At 36.0% G+C, this 22,864-nt stretch overlaps 2 protein-coding genes across 3 annotated transcripts in view; one reads left to right on the forward strand and one right to left on the reverse strand.

Annotated features, from left to right (window-relative positions):
• Positions 1-274: 274 nt before the first annotated feature.
• Positions 275-12,387, forward strand: LOC134661883 (protein henna). The gene is made up of 6 exons (XM_063518109.1): positions 275-425; positions 3,858-4,161; positions 8,971-9,330; positions 9,858-10,120; positions 10,543-10,772; positions 12,208-12,387. Exons 1-6 carry the CDS (start codon positions 366-368, stop codon positions 12,362-12,364), a joined length of 1,374 nt encoding a protein of 457 aa, XP_063374179.1. The 5' UTR covers positions 275-365; the 3' UTR covers positions 12,365-12,387.
• A 1,919-nt stretch (positions 12,388-14,306) lies between these two features.
• The window catches only part of LOC134660837 (LIM/homeobox protein Awh), a 48,888-nt gene continuing 40,330 nt past the window's right edge, over positions 14,307-22,864 (reverse strand). Inside the window, exons 3-6 of one of the 2 annotated variants that reach the window (XM_063516672.1) lie at positions 15,445-15,662; positions 14,866-15,108; positions 14,540-14,635; positions 14,307-14,418 (exon numbers count right to left, since the gene is read on the reverse strand). In XM_063516672.1, coding sequence (XP_063372742.1) covers positions 14,339-14,418; positions 14,540-14,635; positions 14,866-15,108; positions 15,445-15,662 — 637 coding nt within the window. In that variant the 3' untranslated portion in view covers positions 14,307-14,338. Of the gene's footprint in view, positions 14,419-14,539; positions 14,657-14,865; positions 15,109-15,444; positions 15,663-22,864 lie in introns of both variants that reach the window. The other variant, XM_063516671.1, reaches the window with a different exon arrangement.

Raw genomic sequence — 22,864 nt, forward strand, 5'->3', positions numbered from 1 at the left:
TAGGTAATTAGGTAACAAATGAAGTCGTACCTATTTAATTCGTACGAGTATTTAACGATTTCACTGCATGATTAAGACCAGTTGTACCAACTGCAATTAACGGACCGATCAACGTCACTCAGCAGTGAACTAAGAAACTTCTCATACAGTAAATTTTAGCGACCGCTTTAACGATGACAGACGCTTGGGTGCAACCGTCCCTTAATCAACTATGCACTAGGGTGATGTGTGTTTTAAGTGGCTTTTATCTTTTATCGAGATGACGTCACGGTACAGGCGACATAAAAGCTGCGCGCGAGTGCTAGCCGGTTGTTTGCGTAGCTGCTCGCGAGGAAACACTTGCGCTCGCACATTACACTTTCAAAATGGAGGTATCCAAAGCTCCCCAAAATGAAGACAATCTGTCGTCTTCGCCGCCAGACAAGGTAAGTGGCTAAGCTTAATCAGCATATTTTTATATATTTATTTCAATTAGGTGCGAAATTCATTATTAAAAAAAGCTCCTTTTACCACGTAGGTATATCCGAGATTCTTAATAAAATAATAAAATTCAGCAGCGGATATTTTACTTTTTGGATAGATCAACTCTTTTATAGTGGTGTCAGCCAGGAGACAACAGAAATGAAATAGTACATTACGATACAAGTGCGAAAAGTAGGAAATTCGCAACGAGTGACGATAAATTGAAACATGACCGAAGGGAGTGTTTTAAATCGACACGAGTTGCGAATTACCTTTTCGCACGTGTATTGTATACGTAACGTTTTACAGTACATTATGGCCCTTTAAATTTTGGACACTAGGGCGGTAAATTAGATACGTACCTCCACACACACATAACTGGTGTTGTTTCTTTATTATTTGTCATGTTTTTACTTTAAGTATTCCGCTTTTATTGAACATTAATTAAATTAATAAACTTGTTATATCGCTCACTACTAAAAATCCAGATGTAATTAAATTATGATCCATATAAGTCCTACTTAAATTATCATATTATATGCTCAGACTGCACTGACGACTCGTAACGTATAAATGTTGTGAACTCCAATTGAACTTATTGAACAACTCCCAGCGCTCAATTTATTTCCCTTTTTTCTCGATGTGTAAATAAATCCGTTAATAAACATTTAGAAGCATCATTACCATACATTTCACTCATTATCGTATATTCAAGAAGGTTGAATCCTAGTTAGTTGATAATTGGCAAACTAAGCAAACATAATCCAAACTAAGCAAACAAAGCAAATCTAAGGTACAAGACGCGAAATAACACAATATGTAGATATAGAATTTGCTAGTTATACTTAATTTGTTTCCTCTCAATTTTTTTTGTACCTGTATTTTAATCTACTTGCATGCAAATCTTAGTGATTTCTGCTAGATGGGACTGTATTACTTATTTTTTTGATCTAGGTTATTTATTATCATATGGCTTGGTTACATGTCAAGGTATAGAGACCGTACATGGGAATAAATTAGTTATTGATAAGGCTGTGAAATAAGGCGGTTAACAACAAGAAATTAACCCAAAAATTAGAACTAAGCAGTTTTTTATGTAATTAACTACTTATATCATCTTCATCTAGCCGCGATTCGAAATATCCAAAACAAGCACAAAGTACAAAATATATAGGTTCAAAATACCATTTGGAATGGAAGGCCTTTTTAAAGACCTCTAGCCTGCAAATGGCTAAGTGTTCTATCTAATCAGCACTCGTGCTAGAAATATTTACAATATACATATCTTTGACCTTAGTACATATACTTTTTACAGTTATCACAAATTGACTGAATATAAACATAACAAATTGATGCAAAACATTATATTATTACTTTGTTTTTGTATAATTATCGACATGAGTAATTAAGTAAAGTTAAACAATTTTTTTTATGTGTTGACAATTGAGTTATACCTACATTATAGAAAGAAAGATTATACATACATTACATACATACAGAGCATACACAGGACAAGAGTATGAATAAATAAGATAAAAATAAAAACATTAAAACAAAAATAACCGATGAGTAAATTTATGTAACAGAAAATTATTATTATTAGGTTTTTGGGTCCAGCAATGTGTGCAGTAATGAAAATGCCTTGTCTCAGCATTTTGTTGCAATTCGCAAGCGAGGCAAATTGCAACGCCAAGGCCTAAGGGAGTGACTGACTTTTGTATACATATAAAATAATAGTAAAAAAAGAAGAACAGTAAACGAAAAAGAAATAAATAGTGATTATTATTTATTAAAGATTAAAATTAAAATATACTTGGAAATTTTACCAATGTGTAGGTACGTCCTCGTCCGAGAATTTTACATTTTGTGTTAGTGTACTCCGTAGATGTCTCGTTATTTGTTAAGGCCCCGTAGGTTCGTTTTCTTCTCTCACTCTCACTGAGCGTAAGCGTGACCGAGATGTACGTGTCGATTTAAAACACTCCCTTCGGTCGTGTTTCAATTTATCGCCACTCGTTGCGAATTTCCTACTCTTCGCACTTGTATCGTAATGTACTATTACAGTATAATGTACTATTACAGTATAATATAAGTACTTATGTCGTCAATGCTCTGAATTAAACACGGAGAGAAACTGGGGTTGGAGGTTATCTCGTTACTAATTCCTGATGTAACCTGAATTCATTATTTTATAGGGTGATACGTTATACGTTATCAATGAGAAGTTCGTAATTTATGACAGGCTGACATTCATCATAATTATAAATAGAAGCCACGTAAAAAATGTAGTTTTTCCTTATTCTAATGGACTCCTTTCGCTCCTACGTTTTAAAATTTGTTCCACTAATTAGGCATACATGAGGCAATTTTGATATTCATCCACACTTGTACCTACTTAACACATTCGGTGCGGCAGCGCAAAACCCAAACTTACTGCCAGTGCTTTACGAGTCATATACTTCCCGTATTGAGAAAGCCAAATTTGCGGCACGACCTACATTTTCCCGTACCATGTCCTGACTTTGAAGGTCTCTACAGACCTGGAATATTAGCGATTTGGACTAAAGGTCATTCTGATCAATAGACTATATCCTTGTGTATATACAGCTGCCGTCGCCCGCGGATCTGAATAAAATTCCAAAAGATATAGGCATTTTTCAAAACCCTTAATTTTACGGGAATATACTTCCTTTGCCGCACAGGCCGTATATAACACTAGTGATGGGATACTAAAGAATCGATAACGACTTTTATAATCGACAAAATATTTATTATCGTCATCGTGTCTGTACGTGTTCAAAACAAATATTATTCATCCCCATATAATTATAAAAAGCGGTCGGACTTTTAGAGTAGGTAATTTTCAATATAGATGTCATAATTTTAATTTTTAACAAGCAGAAACGTCTGCGAATGATGCTATTAAGCTTAGAATAAATTGAAAAGTGGAAAAAATCATAGATCAAAAGTCATAAATATCATTAAATGTCATAATCTTAAATTGTCACATTAATAAAATGTCGTATCGACACGGATACGTGAACAATGCGCAGCACTATGACCAATCTGAGCGCTGCGTACCCGTCTTTCGGTGCGGTACGGGGTGATGGAGTACGGACAAATAGTACCAGTGCCGCGCTAAAGAAAAAAAAATACCTTTCAGTGCGTTACGCAAAAATATTTCCCGTACATTTTTTCTTTTAAAATAGAATATACTTGAAGTAAGAATATCGGAAGTATAGTCATCTTTTTCTTACTCACATGAGAACATAGAAAAATCACCGCCGCACCGGGGGTAAGACAAGCGCAGATAGCTGCCGCACCAGCGGAAAGTCAAATACGGCCAAATGCTTCCCGTAACGCAGCCAATGTGTTAATTTACCATTTTTTTTCAGCCAAAATTGATGCACGGTGGAAACTACATAAAAGAGGGTCGTGATTCGGCCAAGTCTACGTGGTTATTATTTTCTGCTGAATCACCCGACCAAGCTGGTTGCTTGGCCAAGTTTTTAAGCATATTTTCTTCTCATGGTGTGAACCTCAGCCACATTGAGTCCCGGTCTTCGGCCAGGCGGCCGGGGTACGAGTTTATGGTGGAGTGCGAGCATGGCACCGGCGACTTTGGGGCTGCCTTAGAAGACCTTAAAAAGAACGTGGGCTACCTTAACATCATTTCCAGAAATTACAAGGACAATAGATGTAAGTAATTATGGGGACGGTATATGACGTTTTCGATTTAGAGCTCACTTTGTACAATCAATTTGTTCAAGAAATGTTTAATAACTGCATTAAATTATACGTAAATTTGTTCACGAAGAAGCCGTGTACCGGCTCTTCACGGCATAATATTTTTTATTTGCTGTAATTCTCTACAAATCGACACTAAAAGTATCCAAAAATCAAAATATGGAGTTCCGTTTGAGCAACACGCATTACAGTTTTGCCTTTAACAGTAATTGAGTTGTTGTGTGATTTTGAAAGCTAGATAACTAAACTAGCAAATTATTATCTACTTATATTTTTACTCACAAATACAACACAGAAATTCAATCCCAAATGTAAACTTTCGTACAATTTCCATACATTGACGACATCACTCAAAATTCTTCTTCGAGTCAGATGGCCGCTGGCCTTGGATCGAAGCAGACGTGTACGTCGTCGTAGCTCGTTTTTGACATTATTTAGACATTTCATCATATACGCATACGAAAATGTATACCAGTAGATAAATTGTATTTCAAAAAATAGGGTAAATAAATTTATTTAAAATTTGATTTGTTGTTATTTACAGGTCGTAACGATCGAAAACAGCAGTAAACTATCCTAAAACAATACGATTACAATTGAATTTAAGTAACTTGTTCCTTCAAAACCCGCTTAAAATGAAAAAAGTTTAAAGACTCGTTTTACTGATTGGGATTGATTTTCATTATGCTGGTATCAATTTTGCGTCATTAAAAAAAGTATATGACTTCTGTACGTCAATGACATTTGATGTCAATTGTAATCTTGTATTTACGTTAGAGAATATTATATATTCATTTAAATATTACTTACCTATTAATACGAAGCGTAATTCGTTTAATACCTGAAAGTCTTAGTGTCTACACCTACTTTGTTGCCGTTCGTTCCGTCTATATGTGTGCGATTACGTGCTGTTCTCAATAATCAAGAAACAAGCCATAATCTTCAAGAATAAAATAACAGCAAGACCAGCATTTAGTACTAACTAGTTTTTGCGGATTTGGAGACAAGAGATGAAGCTTACAGGCTAATACCGCTGCGGTCTGGTTATTGTTATGTGTATATATCGAGTATTATATAAATTTACTATAAAATAACAATGTTTTATTTCAATGACATTATGTGCGTAGGTATGTATGTTTCGGTGATTATAAGAATTTTGTCCACACAATAATTGTGCAAAGCAGAGACTGCATCATGCTTTCTTTACGATATAAGCGGTATGGTACCGTTATTATTTATCAATACCGGTTCGTTTTGAAGGTAAAACTATACCGGTTGAAATACAAAGTACGGTACCGGTATAAAATTACAGCAGGGACAACCATTTTTATAGGTGTACAGTCAGCTGCAGAGAAAAGGTACGACCAGATAGATAATTGTATGCAGGGGTGGTACCTTTTCTCTGCAGCTAGCTGTACCTAAACCATCATTGACCGAGCGTTGGCGAAGGTCTCCGTTTCAACTTGGGCAAAAATGCTTTCGTATGTCCGAATTCTTCTCCTTTGCATATCACATTTCTCAACTGATTCTCGTGAAAATTCGGTAGTCCGATATAATTATTCGGTTTCTTTTTTTTTTGAACAATTTAAAATAGGCAGAAATTGTCATAAAGGACTTAAGCGCCAGTAGGGTCTGTGACACTTAAGACCACTGCGATTATTAGGTACTTACTGGCCCCTATTTCACCACGACCACGGTGACAGGTGCGACAGTTGTGGACATCACTGTTGCTGACGTCACAGGCCTCCATAGGCTACGGTAACCGCTTACCATCGGACGGGCGATGTGCTTGTTTGCCACCAACATTTTAATAAATAAATAAACTCCATTATATTGCCACTAAAAAATTCTTATTTTGCGAAGCTAATGACAATTGTCACAAGAAACACGGCAACTGTATCGAAATTGCGACACAGAACTCATTTCCTGTCAAGACTTACCGAAAATTCTTTGAAAAATCTTGTGACAATTGTCACAAGATTTTTTCGCGAGAGAAATGTCTGTTTTATCCGATATAATAATTTTTTTTATAATAGGTACAATGACGGTGGCAAACACGAATACGGCCCGCCCGATGGTAAGCGGTAACTGTATTATTAAATTGTACAACGGGACTTAATCGCGTATCTAAGTTTTAAGATTTACCTCCGACGTTTCGAGGACGGCGTTGTCCCCGTGGTCTCGGAGAAGACTGGCTTAAGTTGACATCAGCATCTTCTAACCGCGCGAGTTTTTCGAACTACCCGCACTTGGTCTTGTTTATCCGCTTGAACGTTTTGCGGTTCCGTTGTACAATTTAATAATGTATAAAAATCGTGAAAGTTTAAATCAGTGTTAGCGGTAACTGTAGTCCATGGATGCCTATGGCGTCAATAACAGTGATGTTTTTGTCGTACCTGTCACCGTGGTGAAATAGGGGCCAGATTACGCCGCGCCGCGTGGAACGTGAGGTGCATTGGGGTAAATGCACACCATTCACTCAAGGAAAATAATCTCCCTTATAAGATCACTTGTGTGTCTGCCATTTTGTTAAAGCCAATTTTCACCGTAACTACTGGACTAGTTCAATTGAAATTTAGTACACATATGTCAAGTAAGGAAGTAGTAAGTCGGTGATCCGAAGATGAGTAACGTAAATAAATGAACTTTTAACTTTGCGGCGATTTTTGGTATCATGTGACATATCAGACATAATTATAAGTAGGTGAGCAAAAATGTACCATAACCTAACTCAGAATTGTATTACATAAATACATATACAAAAAATAGTTCAACGCCAAAAGATTAATGGAAGACCTATGTCCTATAATAGGTGAGTTGGTCTTAAACAAAAAATATGCAATAAAAATGTGTAACTGTGGAACCCATAGTGAATCCTACTCGTACATGCTCGGTTTTTATATTATGTACCTATAAGATATTTTCTACTTTATACTTTATAAGTGTACCTACATAATATTTACTTATAAGCAGTTGTCACGTAAAATATTTGTAGATTTTTTGGAAGTATGTGTCACATCATCATCATCTTCCTCGCGTTGTCCCGGCATTTTGACACGGCTCATGGGAGCCTGGGGTCTGCTTGGCAATTAATCCCATAAATTGGCGTGGGCACTAATTTTTATGAAAGCGACTGCCATCTGACCTTCCAACCCATAGGGGGTAAACTAGGCTCTTATTGGGATTAGTCCGGTTTTCTCACGATGTTTTCCTTCACCGAAAAGCGACTGGTAAATATCAAATGATATTTCGTACATAAGTTCCGTAAAACTCATTGGTACGAGCCGGAATTGCAATTCGCACGCTCTTACCGCTAGGCCTCCAGCGATTTTTTTGAAGTATGTATAGCACAAAAAAAATATTTAGAAATGTAACATTTAAGGTAGGTAATTAAAATACGGTATAAACATTATTGGAGAAGACTTGGAGGAAGTGTCATACGGATCTACATTCGATGCGTGGAAAACAAGTTCTTTTGTCTAATTATAATCCATCGGCAATCACGCGAGCGCATAAAACGAAAATCATTTCTTTTTCACTCCCTAAAACTCCCTTAACCTAATAACAGTAAAACAAAAAATAAAATATAGAGGGTTACCAACCAGCCAAAGAATTATAAGTAGATATATGCACTTATCCCAACGCACCTCACGTTCTACTCTGCACGGGGTTCATTGCCGCTCCTACCGCCGTAAGTAACTATCAACACCTACATTATCAAGGCTACGATCGAAGATAATCGCTTCAGCACTGAAATAATACCGGTGGAATACCGGTATAATATTTTTTATTTTAATTGTATTAATTTAATAGTGAAACAAAAGGCGAATATACCACATAAAAGTAAATCGGTAAAGATATTAGGGGTACATTAGCCAACACGGTTTCCATATATCTTCAAATTTTATTTTGTCCGCCTTAATTAAATTTTGCACCCTGCCGGAACTTTATTTATTTAAATTCTCATTTAATTGATTTTGAGCCTTATGAAAAGTAGTATAGAGTAGTAAATAAAATTTTACATCTGACTTAATGACATCTGGTTTTATTCGGTTTAACTTTAGAAAACGCGTATCTCGACAAAGCCATAATGTAGAAAATTGTCAACAACCAAATGAATTATTAGAATTTAAATACGTCACGTCACGTGTGACATGAACAGACAAGGAAAGCAAGATTAAATGTATTGTTTCTCTTTCTTCTTTCAATGGAACGCTTTTCCTAAAAGGAGGCCACTAAACTCAAAACGCAATCTTAAAAAAAAACTTGATGGGTCAGTGACCTGTCCCAGTAAAGTGAGGTAGTGTGCGTGAAGTGCGCTTGTGTGTGAAATGGGGTAAATTGACAAAATCTGAAAATTTACCCACCTCTACCGTCACCTTAAGTACGTATTTTAAGTTTTTAAGTATACCTAATAAACCAGTAAATTTTTCGAATATTGTAACGTGGCTCTTCTGCGTCAAATTTTTTGTAGACTTATTTATGATGTTGGCCCAATTAATAATCCAAGTTTGAGACCTCGAGCGCCGACCACAACTTTGTCAAAAATCTAACAAACCGCGAAAATCTCGGTTTTCTTTTAGATTTGGGCGATTATAACCCTATAAGACTAGTTTAAGATAGTAACTTTTCAGGGCGTTTTTAAAGACGACTAAATTTGCTACAATACAACACTAAAATTATCTCTGTAGATCGAATAACCCAAAGGCCGATGTAGGTACGAGTACTTATTAGTAACTGCCATTTGTATTTTTGTTACAGCTGCTGTGCCGTGGTTTCCTAGGCGTATTCGTGACTTGGACAGATTCGCCAACCAAATTCTTTCGTACGGGTCGGAGTTAGATGCAGATCACCCAGGCTTTACGGACCCCGAGTACCGCGCGCGGCGCAAGTACTTTGCCGACATCGCTTACAACTACCGGCACGGTCAGCCGCTACCGCACGTGAACTACAGCCCGCAGGAGATCGCCACTTGGAGTGCGGTATTCAGGAAGCTCACTGAGCTCTACCCGACGCATGCCTGCAAGGAGCACAACCACGTGTTCCCTTTGCTGATTGAGAACTGCGGATACAGAGAAGATAACATTCCTCAATTGGAGGATGTATCAAATTTCCTAAAAGGTTAATTATTCAGATAATAAAGAACCAGTTTTCCTTTGCCTTAACTTAATTGTAAAATTTGTAAATACCTACTATGAAGTTAAATCCCATCAAAAACATAAATGTGATATAAGAGCTAAGTTCAACATTAAGAATATGCGTTGTTGTTGACTTCGCCGGCAAAAGTATTGATAGGTATCTAATATATGAGTGCCAATGCCAAGTTCTAGTCAACTTGGCTTGACACGCTGCCGTGTGTCTAGATTGCAAATACTAAACAAACCAATTTACTTTTATGATTTCGTATTATCGCACTTTTTAAGAACAGTTTATTTTTATAAATTTTTAGTCAAAATATATCTGTTAGTTATTAATATTTAATTTAAACCAACCATCGAAAGAAAAAGTGTTATATATGTCAAATGCTAATAAAATCTGTCTGTGTTTACATTATGCGCAATTTATTGGAGTGTACGTTTCTCTGTTCCGTGACAAACGCCTGGTAGTTCTCACTTCTCACGTAACAGCTTGTACCTACCTACTTGCAGACTGCACCGGCTTCACCCTGCGGCCAGTAGCGGGGCTGCTGTCGTCGCGCGACTTCCTTGCGGGCCTGGCGTTCCGCGTGTTCCACAGCACGCAGTACATCCGCCACCACTCGCGGCCGCTCTACACGCCGGAGCCCGACGTATGCCACGAGCTGCTCGGCCACGCCCCGCTGTTTGCTGATCCTGCCTTCGCTCAGTTCTCGCAGGAAATCGGCTTAGCATCTCTCGGAGCTCCAGATGACTACATCGAGCGATTAGCCACCGTTAGTTTAACAGTTTTTATAATAACTATTTCTAATCCCTGACGCAAAAAGAGGGTATATATGTTTGATGCTAATGTCTGTCTGCCTGTCTGTCTGATTGTCTATCTGTCTGTCTATGGGTGTGGCATCGTAGCTCTCAAATGAATGCGGTTTTATAAGTGAAAGCGAGTTAGTTTCCTTACGGTAGTTCTTAGCTATATTTGATAAAAATCCATCCCGTAGTTTGAACAGTATCAGCTATTTTCCAAAATAGTTATAATTTTTTTAATTTTCTAATTTTAAACCCTTTCTTCGACATTTACTTATCTACTTCATGGGAAAGACGGTCAGATTAGTATATTAATTAATTCATGGTTTTTTATTTGCTGTCTGTCGTTGGGATTTATTTAAATAAATGGATACATGTACAATTATATTGACAGTGCTTCTGGTTTACCGTGGAGTTCGGTCTGTGCCGACAAGAAGGCAAGGTGAAGGCGTTCGGGGCGGGGCTGTTGTCGTCCTTTGGCGAGTTGCAGTACTGCCTGTCGGGCAAGCCGGAGCTGCGCGACTTCGAGCCCGAACTCACCGGTGAGGAGAAGTACCCCATCACGGAGTACCAGCCCGTCTACTTCGTAGCTAACAGCTTCGAAGATGCCAAGGAAAAAATGATGTAAGTTATCGTATTTCGGGAGTAGATATTTTCACTCGTCATCGCAACTATCTTTCGACTCTGGCAGAATACCGTGATAAACTAGTTTCAACTAGTAAAAACGGGTTTTTCCTAGTCAAAACTAGTTCTAACTAAAATATTTTGAGTGTATAGTATAGGTACCCAAAATTTTTGTTCCCCAATATTTATTGTTCCATTCGTGTTTTTCCCCACTTTTTTATTTTCCTATGCAGTTGTGTCACTATTAGGTTACTTTTTCGGACGCATGAATTTCTATACGATTTTGTTGCTTCGCTTATTTTATTCCATGCATTTTGTCTCCTAGTCCGTATTATCTCCATACCTATCATGTACCTGTAGAATTTATTACCATTATTTTATTTTATTTTTATTTATTACCATTGTTTAGTTGTTAAGATTTACTTTTAAGTAAAGTAGGTATGACTAAGATTTTTAGTTTTTGTATTTATATATTAATGTAAATTTTTAAAGTTTATCATAAATAACCTATGACCGATTACAAACATTTGTTATATTTATTTATGGTGTTTTTTGATGTAGAATGACAGGTAGTCTCTAATGCCGGACTACTCATACGTATAGTGATTTGATTTTTGTAAATTTTAATTGGAATATCTCAAAAATATCCCTGGTTTTCAAATTAAACATACAACCTCACATACAGTCAGCATCATAATATATTCGATAACAATCCAAGTGGCCAACATCCTTACCTACCGTCATACAACTAAAAATAAAGATCTGTTCCGATATATTTAGGTACTTTGGTTGCCACTAATTCTTTGACGCTGACTGTACTTCCTACCTACCTGAAGACCTATGTAAGTATATAACTGATAATTTTTTGACATTAAGTTTTTGGTTCATACGCCATTTCACTATCAGTCAATTGGTGTGACAGAATAACAGTATATGATAAAATAATAGTGAGATTTGGTTCTACAGGTACATGATAGGTATGGAGATGATACGGACTTGGAGACAAAATGCATGGAATAAAATAAGCGTAGCAACAAAAACGTATAGAAATTCATGCGTCCGAAAAAGTAACCTAATAGTGACACAACTGCATAGGAAAATAAAAAAGTGGGGAAAAACACGAATGGAACAAAAAATATCGGGGAACAAAAATTTTGGGTAGCTATACTATACACTCAATATTTTAAACTAGTTTTGATAAAATACTCCAGCTTAAGCTACTTAAGCTACTCCAATAAAATACAATTTTGAACTGGTTTGTAAATATAATATTTCCAATTGTTGAACGTGTGTTTTGACAGGCTACATCTTTATTATAAGCAGTATATTTTTTTCTAAAATGATGTTATTTTATGAAAGAAGAAAATATTTAAAATATGATTATGATACGAATTAATATGATAAATGACTAAAATGATAACGTTTTTGTTAATAGTAAATACGCGTCCACGATTCCGCGTGACTTCGGTGTCCGATACAACCCGTACACGCAGAGCATAGACATCCTGGACTCTGTGCGGCAGATGAAGGACCTGCTGCGAGGCATCCACCAGGACATGGAAATGTTGCTCAATACTATGGACAAGTTATAACTGCCCTATCTATAATATAAGCGTTACGTATATTTAATCACTATCACTACACCATATAAAACAAAGTCCTTCGCCGCGTCTGTCTGTTTGTGTGTATGTTTGTTCGCGATAAACTCAAACACTACTGAACGGATTTTCATGCGGATTTCACCTATCAATAGAGTGATTCTTGAGGAAGGTCTAGAGGTGTTTGTTAGATTTATAGAACTTCTTTTTTTTCTCAAAGAAATTATACATTTCACTACAGAGAAACTTAACTACAGCAGCAGTTAATGTACCTTTCCATGAAGTAATTTGATTAAAAAAAGGAATAAATAGTTCAGCGTCTCATAAGATAAAGGGTAAAATTATGAAGTACTTGACAATAATTTAGATGCATAATTATGAGACTGTACTATATTTGAGTATGTATAAACATATACAAGGAATAGGTAATAATAAAAACTACGAAAATAAGTCTTCAAATCTACTTACTGTATATTTACCTATACACCTACATACTTATTACGTCACAATTATCTTGTGAAAGTGTGAAAATGTAGAGTTTATTTAGAAAAAAAAATAACATCAATATAATTGTATATTGCGCCTCCTACAGTTTTTAATTCTGTGTAAGTACTTAGTATAACGTATAGAATAGATAGAGCATTCCGTGTTGAGCACTATCTATACGTTGTACGTTGGGACACTAGGTAGGTATTTAAAAAAGTATTTAATTTTTTATCAACATAATTATATTCAATAAATTTGTACAAGATTAACTTAAAGTACCTAGTACTCATCAAGCATGTAATATTACAATGACGGGATGTTGAATCGCGTTCACATAACAAACTATAGACGACGTTTACCATTGACACGTTTTTTGATAAATGACTAAGTATCATTAGCTATTTACATAATTTAAACATTAGGTAGGTAAAAAAGAAGTAATGTTCTATGATATTCGATGGACACGTACAACTTACAATAATACATGTAATTGACAACTATAACTAGAATTGCAGACTATAATCAGTTAGTGGAATTACTTATAAGTATAATTAAGGAACATGTATCTGAGAAACCAGAACGAAGATTGGCACTTGGTTATTATTGAGCAAGGCTATTCGCTTTAGAAGGATGAAGAGTATGTTTATCTAAGTCCTTATGTATATCAAGATCTGTTTTATAAAACAGGTCATTAGTTTTTAAGAGTTTATGTGTTACGAGTATATTATGTGATAACGTCGTAAGTAATGACTTTAGTGACCATTACTTATTCTTAAATAGCCATGAGTAATAAATAAATAAAAATATTGTATATTTTAAATCGTTTCATTTACGAATATCGTTTTGTGCAAAATGTTGACGGTGAACTTAGTGAATATTTAATCTGATCACGGTCAGGCCTGAGATTGATTTCAAATAACATGTTAAACTGAGAGTTAGAGATTATATGGTAGAATTGGATATCAATATATTAATGTAAGTATAATATTATTTTATTAATTATGTTATCTTTATCTAAAAAATAATATTATACAAAAAATTCAGGTTTTGGCACATATATTGGAGCTTTTACATAAGTTTGTAGAAGTGAAAAGTACTAATTTTAGTACCTAATTTAATTATCTGAAGGTTATATTTACTTACCTGTACTTAGACGTTAAAAATAAATTTTATTCTAGGAGCTATTAATTCAAAGGCAAACGATATAGGTTTTGACAGCAAACGTAAGTATCACAGTTACTAAAAATAAATAAATAAATATAACTTTTTACAATAATTTAGAAATAGTTATTTGTTTACGCCTTATTTTTATACATTGATTTAAATACTATTAATTTACATTAATTCTCTAAATATCTAGTATTGATTGTTAATATTCTACGCTCACAAAGCTCGAAACCAAAGTTGTAAATTCTGACTAAACAAATTTTAAACTTCTGCAAATTACTCGTTTATACGAGTAGATACCTAATGGTTTTAATTTTAAACTTCACTCTGCATGCAATGGATCGACGAATCTTCCGAGAGCTCATCCATCGAGGAATCCGTAAACGAAGTGCCGTCTGAAACACCAAAAACAGTTTACGCTTCAGTAAGTAATACGTTAGAATGTCTACCGCCATAATATAAAATCAATCAATCAATCGAAGATCAATTAAATGAAATATTGTTATAACATGTTACCTATCGGAACAAAAGGGGGTTTGTTCTGGAAGGAGTATGTGAGGTGCAGGTTGATCGGCCGGCCAAACCCCACCGGATCCGTGTCCCGCGACATCACTGCGGACAAAATACACCAACCTGAGAACGAATCAAACACTTTTTAACTTATAGTAATTAGATATGTCAAATTTGTACTAAAGTCGCAGTGACAACATTTCGCTTAGCTACACAAATAAAATTCGCTCGAGGTGCAATATCCCGCTCATAGGCGGTACATCTGAGAAAGTTCGCCGCGCTACAAAAGTTTGCCTACTGTAATCGGTGAGGCGAGCAATAATAGTACTAACGCTGGTTTTGTTTCCCTTTCCCAGTGTGCTGATGCTTCTTTTGGCGCGCGCGGCTGTTCTGGAACCAGACTTGCGTGACGCGCTTGCTGAGCCCCGTCACCTGCGCGATCCGCTCCAGGTCTTGCCCGTCGGGGTTCGAATCCAGCTGGAAGTTCGCCTGGAGAACCTGCAGTTGCTCCTCGGTGAAAGTCGTCCGTACTCGCTTGGCTTTGCTTTTGTGATAACCTTCAGAGTCGCAACCATCTAAAAAAAAGTGAATTGTTATATTTATAAACTTAAAAAAACAATGAAAATGGGTCTCATTTTTAGTAGATTTCATGCAAAAAGTTACCGGTTATCGTCGCTTTAGTGTGTAGTTGGCAATCATCAATTTAAGAGATGTCAATCTAATTAATTCTTGTAGGTACCCATTTAACGAGGTAAAGAATGCATCAAGCACCGATGTTTTGAATATTGTACTTATGTTTGAAGCCCATTCATTATAAATTTTATATCGTTAATACCTACTGTAGGTAATACAGCCAGGTAACCTAAGCAGATGGCTATGTAATTCAGAGTAAATATGTATGAATGTATCACCGTCCGAGGAGATGGAGCCGCCGTCGAGTGTCTCGAGGTAGTGCGGCTTGCAGAGCACGCGGTCCTCGTGCAGCGCGAACTGCTCGCCGGTGGAGAGCTGGCGGCCGCACGCGTCGCACGCGAAGCACGCCAGGTGGTACACCTGCTCGCGCGCCTTGCGCACCCAGTCCGACGACGAGATGCCCCGGCAACACTTGGAGCACTTCGCGCCGAAACTCCTATGCAAACAGACCAGGGCTACTTCAAAACACGCTACAACTACTATTTCAGTAGACACGCATAACAATACTAAAGTTTTCCACGAGCTTTTATTTTTACGTACAACAGGATTTTCCTGGTAGCTTGTAAAATATGTGAGATCAGATTCGATTGATCCCAGAGACGAGAAATAAACTATTAATGGAGTTTTATTTTTTATTTTCCTGTTGTTATTCAGGACCTTTATACATTCCCATAAAATCAGCTTCTTTTGACTCACGAAATAAACATTGTAAACAATTAATTACAAAAATATTAATTAGTTAAGATGTTTAAAACTTAAACATTAAAGAGGATAAATATGTTATTCCTCGGAAGCGGGGCTAATAATAATAAAGTAATAATCACAGTTAAAATTGCTCTATTTTATTTACGGCATTAATTTTATTACCCTGCAAAACAAGACCATAGGATTCATATTTTATATAGGTACTATAATAAGTAATAACGTAACAGAAATTACACGATGCCTAATGAAAATACAATGCCCATCTTACCCGCAACCTTTGCAGTGAGGGATTTGGGGCCATTTCGAATCTCACTCTCTCATTTATCTTGTCTCTCAAAGAAAAATATAAGTATGTAGGAATAAGAGCTTGTGTGAAAGGTTTATTTTGACGCAAAATAATTTGGTAATAATATAAAACAGTGTAAAAATTCATATTTTGCTGTTCCTGATGGTTAAAATATTAGAAGAAATAGAGAATTATATAATATATAAATTATATAATAAATAAATTGCTACACGTCCAAGAATTATAAAAATCAATGTAAAGTCTCCAACCTTCAGGAACAGAAAGGATAGTTTAGCAGTGTCATCAATACCCCCAAATTAAACGCTAACAATCGCATAGGCTAGGCGAGGCAAATTAAATAAAATATCTTCATTAAGTACGTTTTGTATTGTAATTTTAAATACAGCGAGGCAGAGATAAAAGTAAATTGCCAATAGTCTTAGCAAAGAGAATTTTAAATAGATGCGTATTGTCAAAGTAAATTGTGTAAATACCTTTGGCCTATACTCGAGTAGATGGCGCCACTTTTTGATATTTAACAAATTTAACACATCAGTGAAAGAATAAGGATCAATGTCAAATGGCGTTCTAAATGTTTTAATCATGTGTCGAAAGATGGCAGTAAAACTACAAAATGTACTTTGACAATCCGCCTTTATACTAAATTGTGTAAATAATATTCTATTGTATTTAATTTATAGGTACTTATACGTTTATAGCATACACTTATACACTTTCATGCATGTAATAACTTATGTAAAAATGGTTGGAACACAATGGAATCAATTAACTTATGACTAATAGTGTGCCCTATTAAGCCAAAATAGCTATATCTCAAAAGAAAATTCATTGCCAACTTGTACTTTAGTTTCTAGTTCAAAATCATTTGTTATTGAGATAGCGCTATTCGGCATATATATATTTTTTTCCAATTCACCCACAAATGCATGATTTTTAACAATAATTTATGATTAACTAAGTAGGTACCAATTGGTATAAGTAAATTAAGTGTTATAAAACACTTAGGTAAATAACAAAATTCACATATATTTACATAACAACATTTACAAATTCCTGTAACTAAACTTAAAAATACATGTTATTGTATGCCAACTTCTATTTATACTTTTATCCCTAAATTCTTCGTGATAAATCAAAAAACACGTAGCAGCAGATTTGCAAGATAAGTCGCGTCCAGACTATTATCAAGGAAAATAATATACCTAACAAGTAATTACTAAGTAAAAAGTAAAACAAATGTTTTTGGCATGGTCAAATGACCTTATCATTTGCTGGCTGCTCAACTCACCTGATTTCCATTCCAGAGACCTTTATAATTAATTAAAGATAGCTGTTTAACGACTTCGAAATTTCGATGGAGGCGAGCTTTTTTATGTATCTATATTTAAAGCATGAGTTTGGAAGCTACGTTCCAAAAAAGTGTCACTGCCCGTGCCATTACGGTCGTGAAGCAATGGGACGCACTGCCGTTTTCGAACTTCAAGATATTCACAAGAGACGACACGTACTAGATCCATTCTAAGTACGTTATAGTTTAGATTTCAACTAGTTCTCTTTTCTTTTGCAGCGCAATTCGGGCAACCAATGTCACTTTTACGTTAGATAGAGTTAGATATCTATTAGATGTGAATTGGATCTCTAAGCCATACCTTGTGGAAATCGTTCAAGAGTATCTCCAGAATCGCGCATATGTCAAATTTGACAGGTTAGATCGTTATCGTATCTTGGCGATGTCTAAAAGATATCTAACAGATGTCTATTTCAAAATCCGAATCGGGCCCTCAATCACTGCGTTGTCTGCGTTTATGACTCGTCGGCGTATTCGGACGAGCTGTTGTGGCCGATTTTTTGAAAAATAGTGTCAGATATGTACTATACCGCAGTAATTTCGATAAAATCCGCTCAACTACAATTATGTTTTGGAAAACAGTTGTAAAGTTCTGTTTGATATTAATAATACCCCACAAACATACCCATTTAATAATGTATGTGTGTGCATATTATAATAAAAGGCATTCATTTACATACGTAAATATTTTTGCCGGGTCATTTTCAAATGTGACCTACCACAGTACCTGCTTACAAAAAAATATGCCTACCTATATAAGTAGGTATTTTATAATTGATTTCTTTCTACGTTGAACTTTATTTAGATGAAGTGCAAAGTCGCGTGTTTTTCGAATATTTATTAAGTTGGCCAGTTCTTATTATCGGGTTCTTATCAGCGTCGGTGGCTTAAAGCCGCTTTTGCATTAGGAAATGCAGAATATGTTTAGAGAGAGCATCACGGGCCTGTGCCCGCGCCGCGCCGCGCCGCTATCACTGCTTATTAACATTTTGTCGCCGTCTGATTCAATTAACAGTGGTCCTTGCATAATAATTAACCAAGTGACAGATTAACAAGTTTTAACACTCTGCCGTAATGAAGATGTTGCGTACCGCCGCAGTGACCGATAAATACACGAGGTGTTGACTATTCATGATTCATGAAGGAGGTCTGTGTAATTTCCGTTATTTATTAACCCCTTACCCAGATTCTAGATAGCATATCCGATATAAAATAGAGATTTCTCCAGGTTTTATAATTTTTTCAAGTTGTCGGGGTCGGGCTTGCGTCGTTGGCGGGGCGCGTACGCACCGGGCTGCGTCGGCGCACGTTGCGCGCTGCGCCGGGCTCGGCCGCCGCGGGCGCCGCCGCCATAAATCCTCACTCGTTGATTGCTTTCCGTGGCGTGCGCTCGTCTCCCCCGCGCCTGCCTCACATTTTAATATCCATTCAAACCGACCATTCACTCGACGACATGATTTAAGTTATTTGTTTTAGATACAACCGCAATCGGAGATTCATTGGCATATTATACGAGCGTTTGTTTTAACCATTTCGAGTCACTCAGGATTATGCTCTAGGCAACACGCTGTTGATGACGAGCATTTAATGCATTCGAGCATAAACAAGCTACTTTTGATAATCAAGCATGGATCTTATAAGTAAATAAATGTCAATATAAACCTACTTATATGGTTGCGGTACTTGCAGTTAACCATTTATATTGGATTGTTTATCGTAAAATTTAACTACTCGTAGAGGATTCATGATTAAAGAAGGAATATTCTGTAGCATTGTGATTGTAAATAACTACCCATTAGAATACATATTACCATATAAAATGGACCGTTGTCATTGCTTTTGTAACAGCTAGGAATACCTAAGATCAGTTTCCACATCCTTATTTTATGTTTGGAATATTTTTCATTAGACAGCATACCAATTTGCATTTTACTATAAATTACATTGCAACTATTACCAAAACATTTTTTTTACTCGCGCATCAATAGATTCAATAGTTCTATGCACGTCTATCATTTCCAATTGAGGCCTTACTAATGAGCCCAAACTCGACATGGTTAATTTTTTCGCCGAGAAGTTTCTTTCAACACCTAAACGGTCAGTGAAATTGTAGGTACCTATTACGGTTTTCAACACCTATCAATAAAACAATATACCCGGTCTTTACCATAACCACTCATGTGTGTACATAGTATACAGGGTAAAGCAATAATGTGCAATTTCGTGGAGTCATTAAAGTAGTTTTTAATAAATAATGAATCTCATTCTCGGGGAAAACAACAGTATAGGCCTATAGGTATGGGTGATTCTTATTCTTACGGTTTTTTTGTTGCATGTATGTAAGAATAGCATATATTTTTTAAGAAAATAAGTAAACTGGAAACTTACGCAACGTAAACGTAATAAATACAATATAATTAAAATTATAATTTTGGATCTAAAGTAAAATGCATGTAAATTAAAATAATTTCTCATATAAATGAAATGATATACCTAAGAAGGCCAGTTTTGAAAAGGTGACATGTTTACAAATACTTACTTAGACAAAAAACTTACAGTTAGGTACTAGGTATTTACTTAGCAGGGGTCATGATTTCACGTCGCATTGTGTTTAATATTCTGTGAATCGATCTAAGGCTTGTGTTTATTTATGCGTCTAGAGATTAATTAAACCCGGTGAAGACATGGTGCATTTACATACGACATGGCGCGCGCATTTGCAACTACTGCGGTGTGGGCGAGGGACATCGCGTGAGAGCGAAATCCATTGCCTGCGAAAACTGATATGGGACTTTCGGATAATACTTTGAAATCATTATTAAACGAGATACGATGCACACCGACACTATATACACAACCGAACAAAACAGTGCAATTAAAGAAGGTTAACAAGTTAAGAGTGAACAGATGCTTTCGCGCCTCCGCTCCGAGTGTTTCTTGAACTAGCGACAATCAAACATCCTGTTAAAAACAAAAGGGTGTCGTCGTAGGCGGACCACTGACGCGTGGTAGCGGCTACCAGACAAAAAGGTGCGCTAAATAAACAATGAACAGATAATATATCAACAAAAGCAATTACGCGCGTTGCCGCCGGCGACTGTCGATTTACGTTCTGGCAACACCACTCGTTATGCGCGTTCCATAATATACAAATATCGTTATTGTGACATGGCTCACGTTTAACGAACCCTTAACCGGTCGCCATTTACAGTCCCTTAATTCCTTATACGTATATATTATAAATTTGTCAAAGCTTGAATACAATCGCTAATTTAACCAATTGATTATAATACGAGTAAAATAGTGACTTGCGCAGTGTTCTTGTCTTGTCTTAGACAAATTTTTTGAGTATTTTGTTTGTCTTTTATGTTTCCAAAAGTTAAGAACATCGGTGAAATAAATACGAACTAAATCTACCTACTTAAATATTAAATTAAAAAGGTAATCCTATTTCATGTCAGTTACAACAATTTCTAAACTAAATTACAAAAGTATCTTCAAACCAGTAAGTATGAGGTTATGCTAACTATGTGCTGTCCGTCAAACCCTGGTGGCATCATCGATCAATACTTAATGTCAAGGATGTGAATTGATAGTCGATACGCGAAAATGTTCTCCCACTTTGTGAAACGGACACTTTGTTCGTTCGTGACGTTCGACATGCCGTGACCTTGTAATCAAACTTAAATTCTTATAATGCTTTGAGTAGGGAAGACCGAGGAGAGTTGAAACAAATTTGACTTTTTCGGTCATAATTCTTTATATTAAGAAGCTAGATATACGAAATCTGTATCATCTGATAGCAAATTTCATAACCATTTACCACCTAGAACAGAAATACCATAGTGTACTTAGAACTATTTAAAAACATTCGTTTTATACATCAATCCAGTCTGTTTCAACTCTCCTAATAACTTGAAACTGGTACAATAAATAGCAAACTAGTGTCACTAAAACATTTTCACCGGTAACCGCAGTTCAATTTAGAATTTTTGTTTTCAATTTCAAAAAATAATAAATGTACTTATAGCATTATGAAATACTGGTTTTTTCAATAAACTTTCAATTGGTGATGAAAGTGCTAAATTAAAATTGAAAAATATGATTTTACAGTTTGGTATGAAATGAACAGCCTCTGACAAAATAAAACAAAAAATTGACGAGGTAAGTTGCAACAAGGTGTATCAACAGTACCTATACTTACCTCACCTTTGTAGTTTTCACACGTTGACACTTCTTTGCACTTTTAGTTTACAAAACATGGACTTTGCTTATAAACGTTGATAAGTCCAAATATATGATAAAAAGCTCTGCTATGATTCAAATATATAACGAAAATATGCCAAAGTGATACGGAAACGGCCTTGAAGAAATGTCGAAACTTACTTTTTAGCAATATTTAGCTCTAACCGCTCTAAAACTTCAACTGCTCACCTAAGACCATGTAATGTAATAGTATGATGAAGTTGGTTAGAATGAAAAATGAACCATTTTTTTCTTGGGAGTCATACCAGGCGTGGCTCACTCCGCGATTTCGTCGCTTTGCTACAGATAGCTAAAAGTACATCCGTTCCGCCCCAATTTTGGGGAAAGCCATAAGCCGCGCGTGGCGCTGTCGCCACCTAGCGGCCATATCTGTGCTGATCGTAACAGACGCGTTTTGTTAGAGAGTGAGTCTTCTGTACTTAGTACTATTATTTATTCTGTGGTCATACTTCTATCGTCTATATAGCTGATCAAGCAGATCTTGTCAGTAAAAAAAGGCGGCAAATTTGAAAAATGTAGATGCGAAGGGATACCGTCCCATAGAAAAATTGAATTTCGCGCCTTTTTTTACTAACAAGATTTAGTTGATCATCTATAGTTTGCGAGATATGGATGCTGTGTCCACTAATCTTAGCTTACCTCTGTCTCCCCTACTTACTTACCTTATGATCACGAAGCGTTCATATATTTAGGCAGGTACATAATATTATATTTAGTGTAGGAATCACAAGGACTGACTACTGAGTATAAGCTGTAATAGCTACAAGCTCATATCATAAGAACCAATATTTGTCAGTTATAAACACTTTATTCTATATCAATGGTTATAAATTGACCCTTGTTTAGGTATGTATGTACAGTCGCCATCAAATACAGTGTGTGGCCTATAACGCGGGCCAAAAATTAAAACGTAGATTCTACTCCTCAAACAATAAAACTTTTGTTCAACAACTTTTTGAAATTATGTAGTCTTAAAATTGTCCCATTTCAAACAAACTAAATAATATTTTCA

This window comes from Cydia amplana, chromosome Z (assembly GCF_948474715.1).
Source record: "Cydia amplana chromosome Z, ilCydAmpl1.1, whole genome shotgun sequence".
Lineage (NCBI taxonomy): Eukaryota > Metazoa > Arthropoda > Insecta > Lepidoptera > Tortricidae > Cydia > Cydia amplana.

Excerpts from the sequence above, each read along its gene's own strand:
- LOC134661883 (XM_063518109.1), top strand. The coding sequence starts at position 366 with ATGGAGGTATCCAAAGCTCCCCAAAATGAAGACAATCTGTCGTCTTCG. Across the intron at positions 426-3,857 it reads CGTCTTCGCCGCCAGACAAG|CCAAAATTGATGCACGGTGG; the intron begins GTAAGTGGCTAA and ends ATTTTTTTTCAG. Across the intron at positions 10,121-10,542 it reads ACATCGAGCGATTAGCCACC|TGCTTCTGGTTTACCGTGGA; the intron begins GTTAGTTTAACA and ends TTATATTGACAG.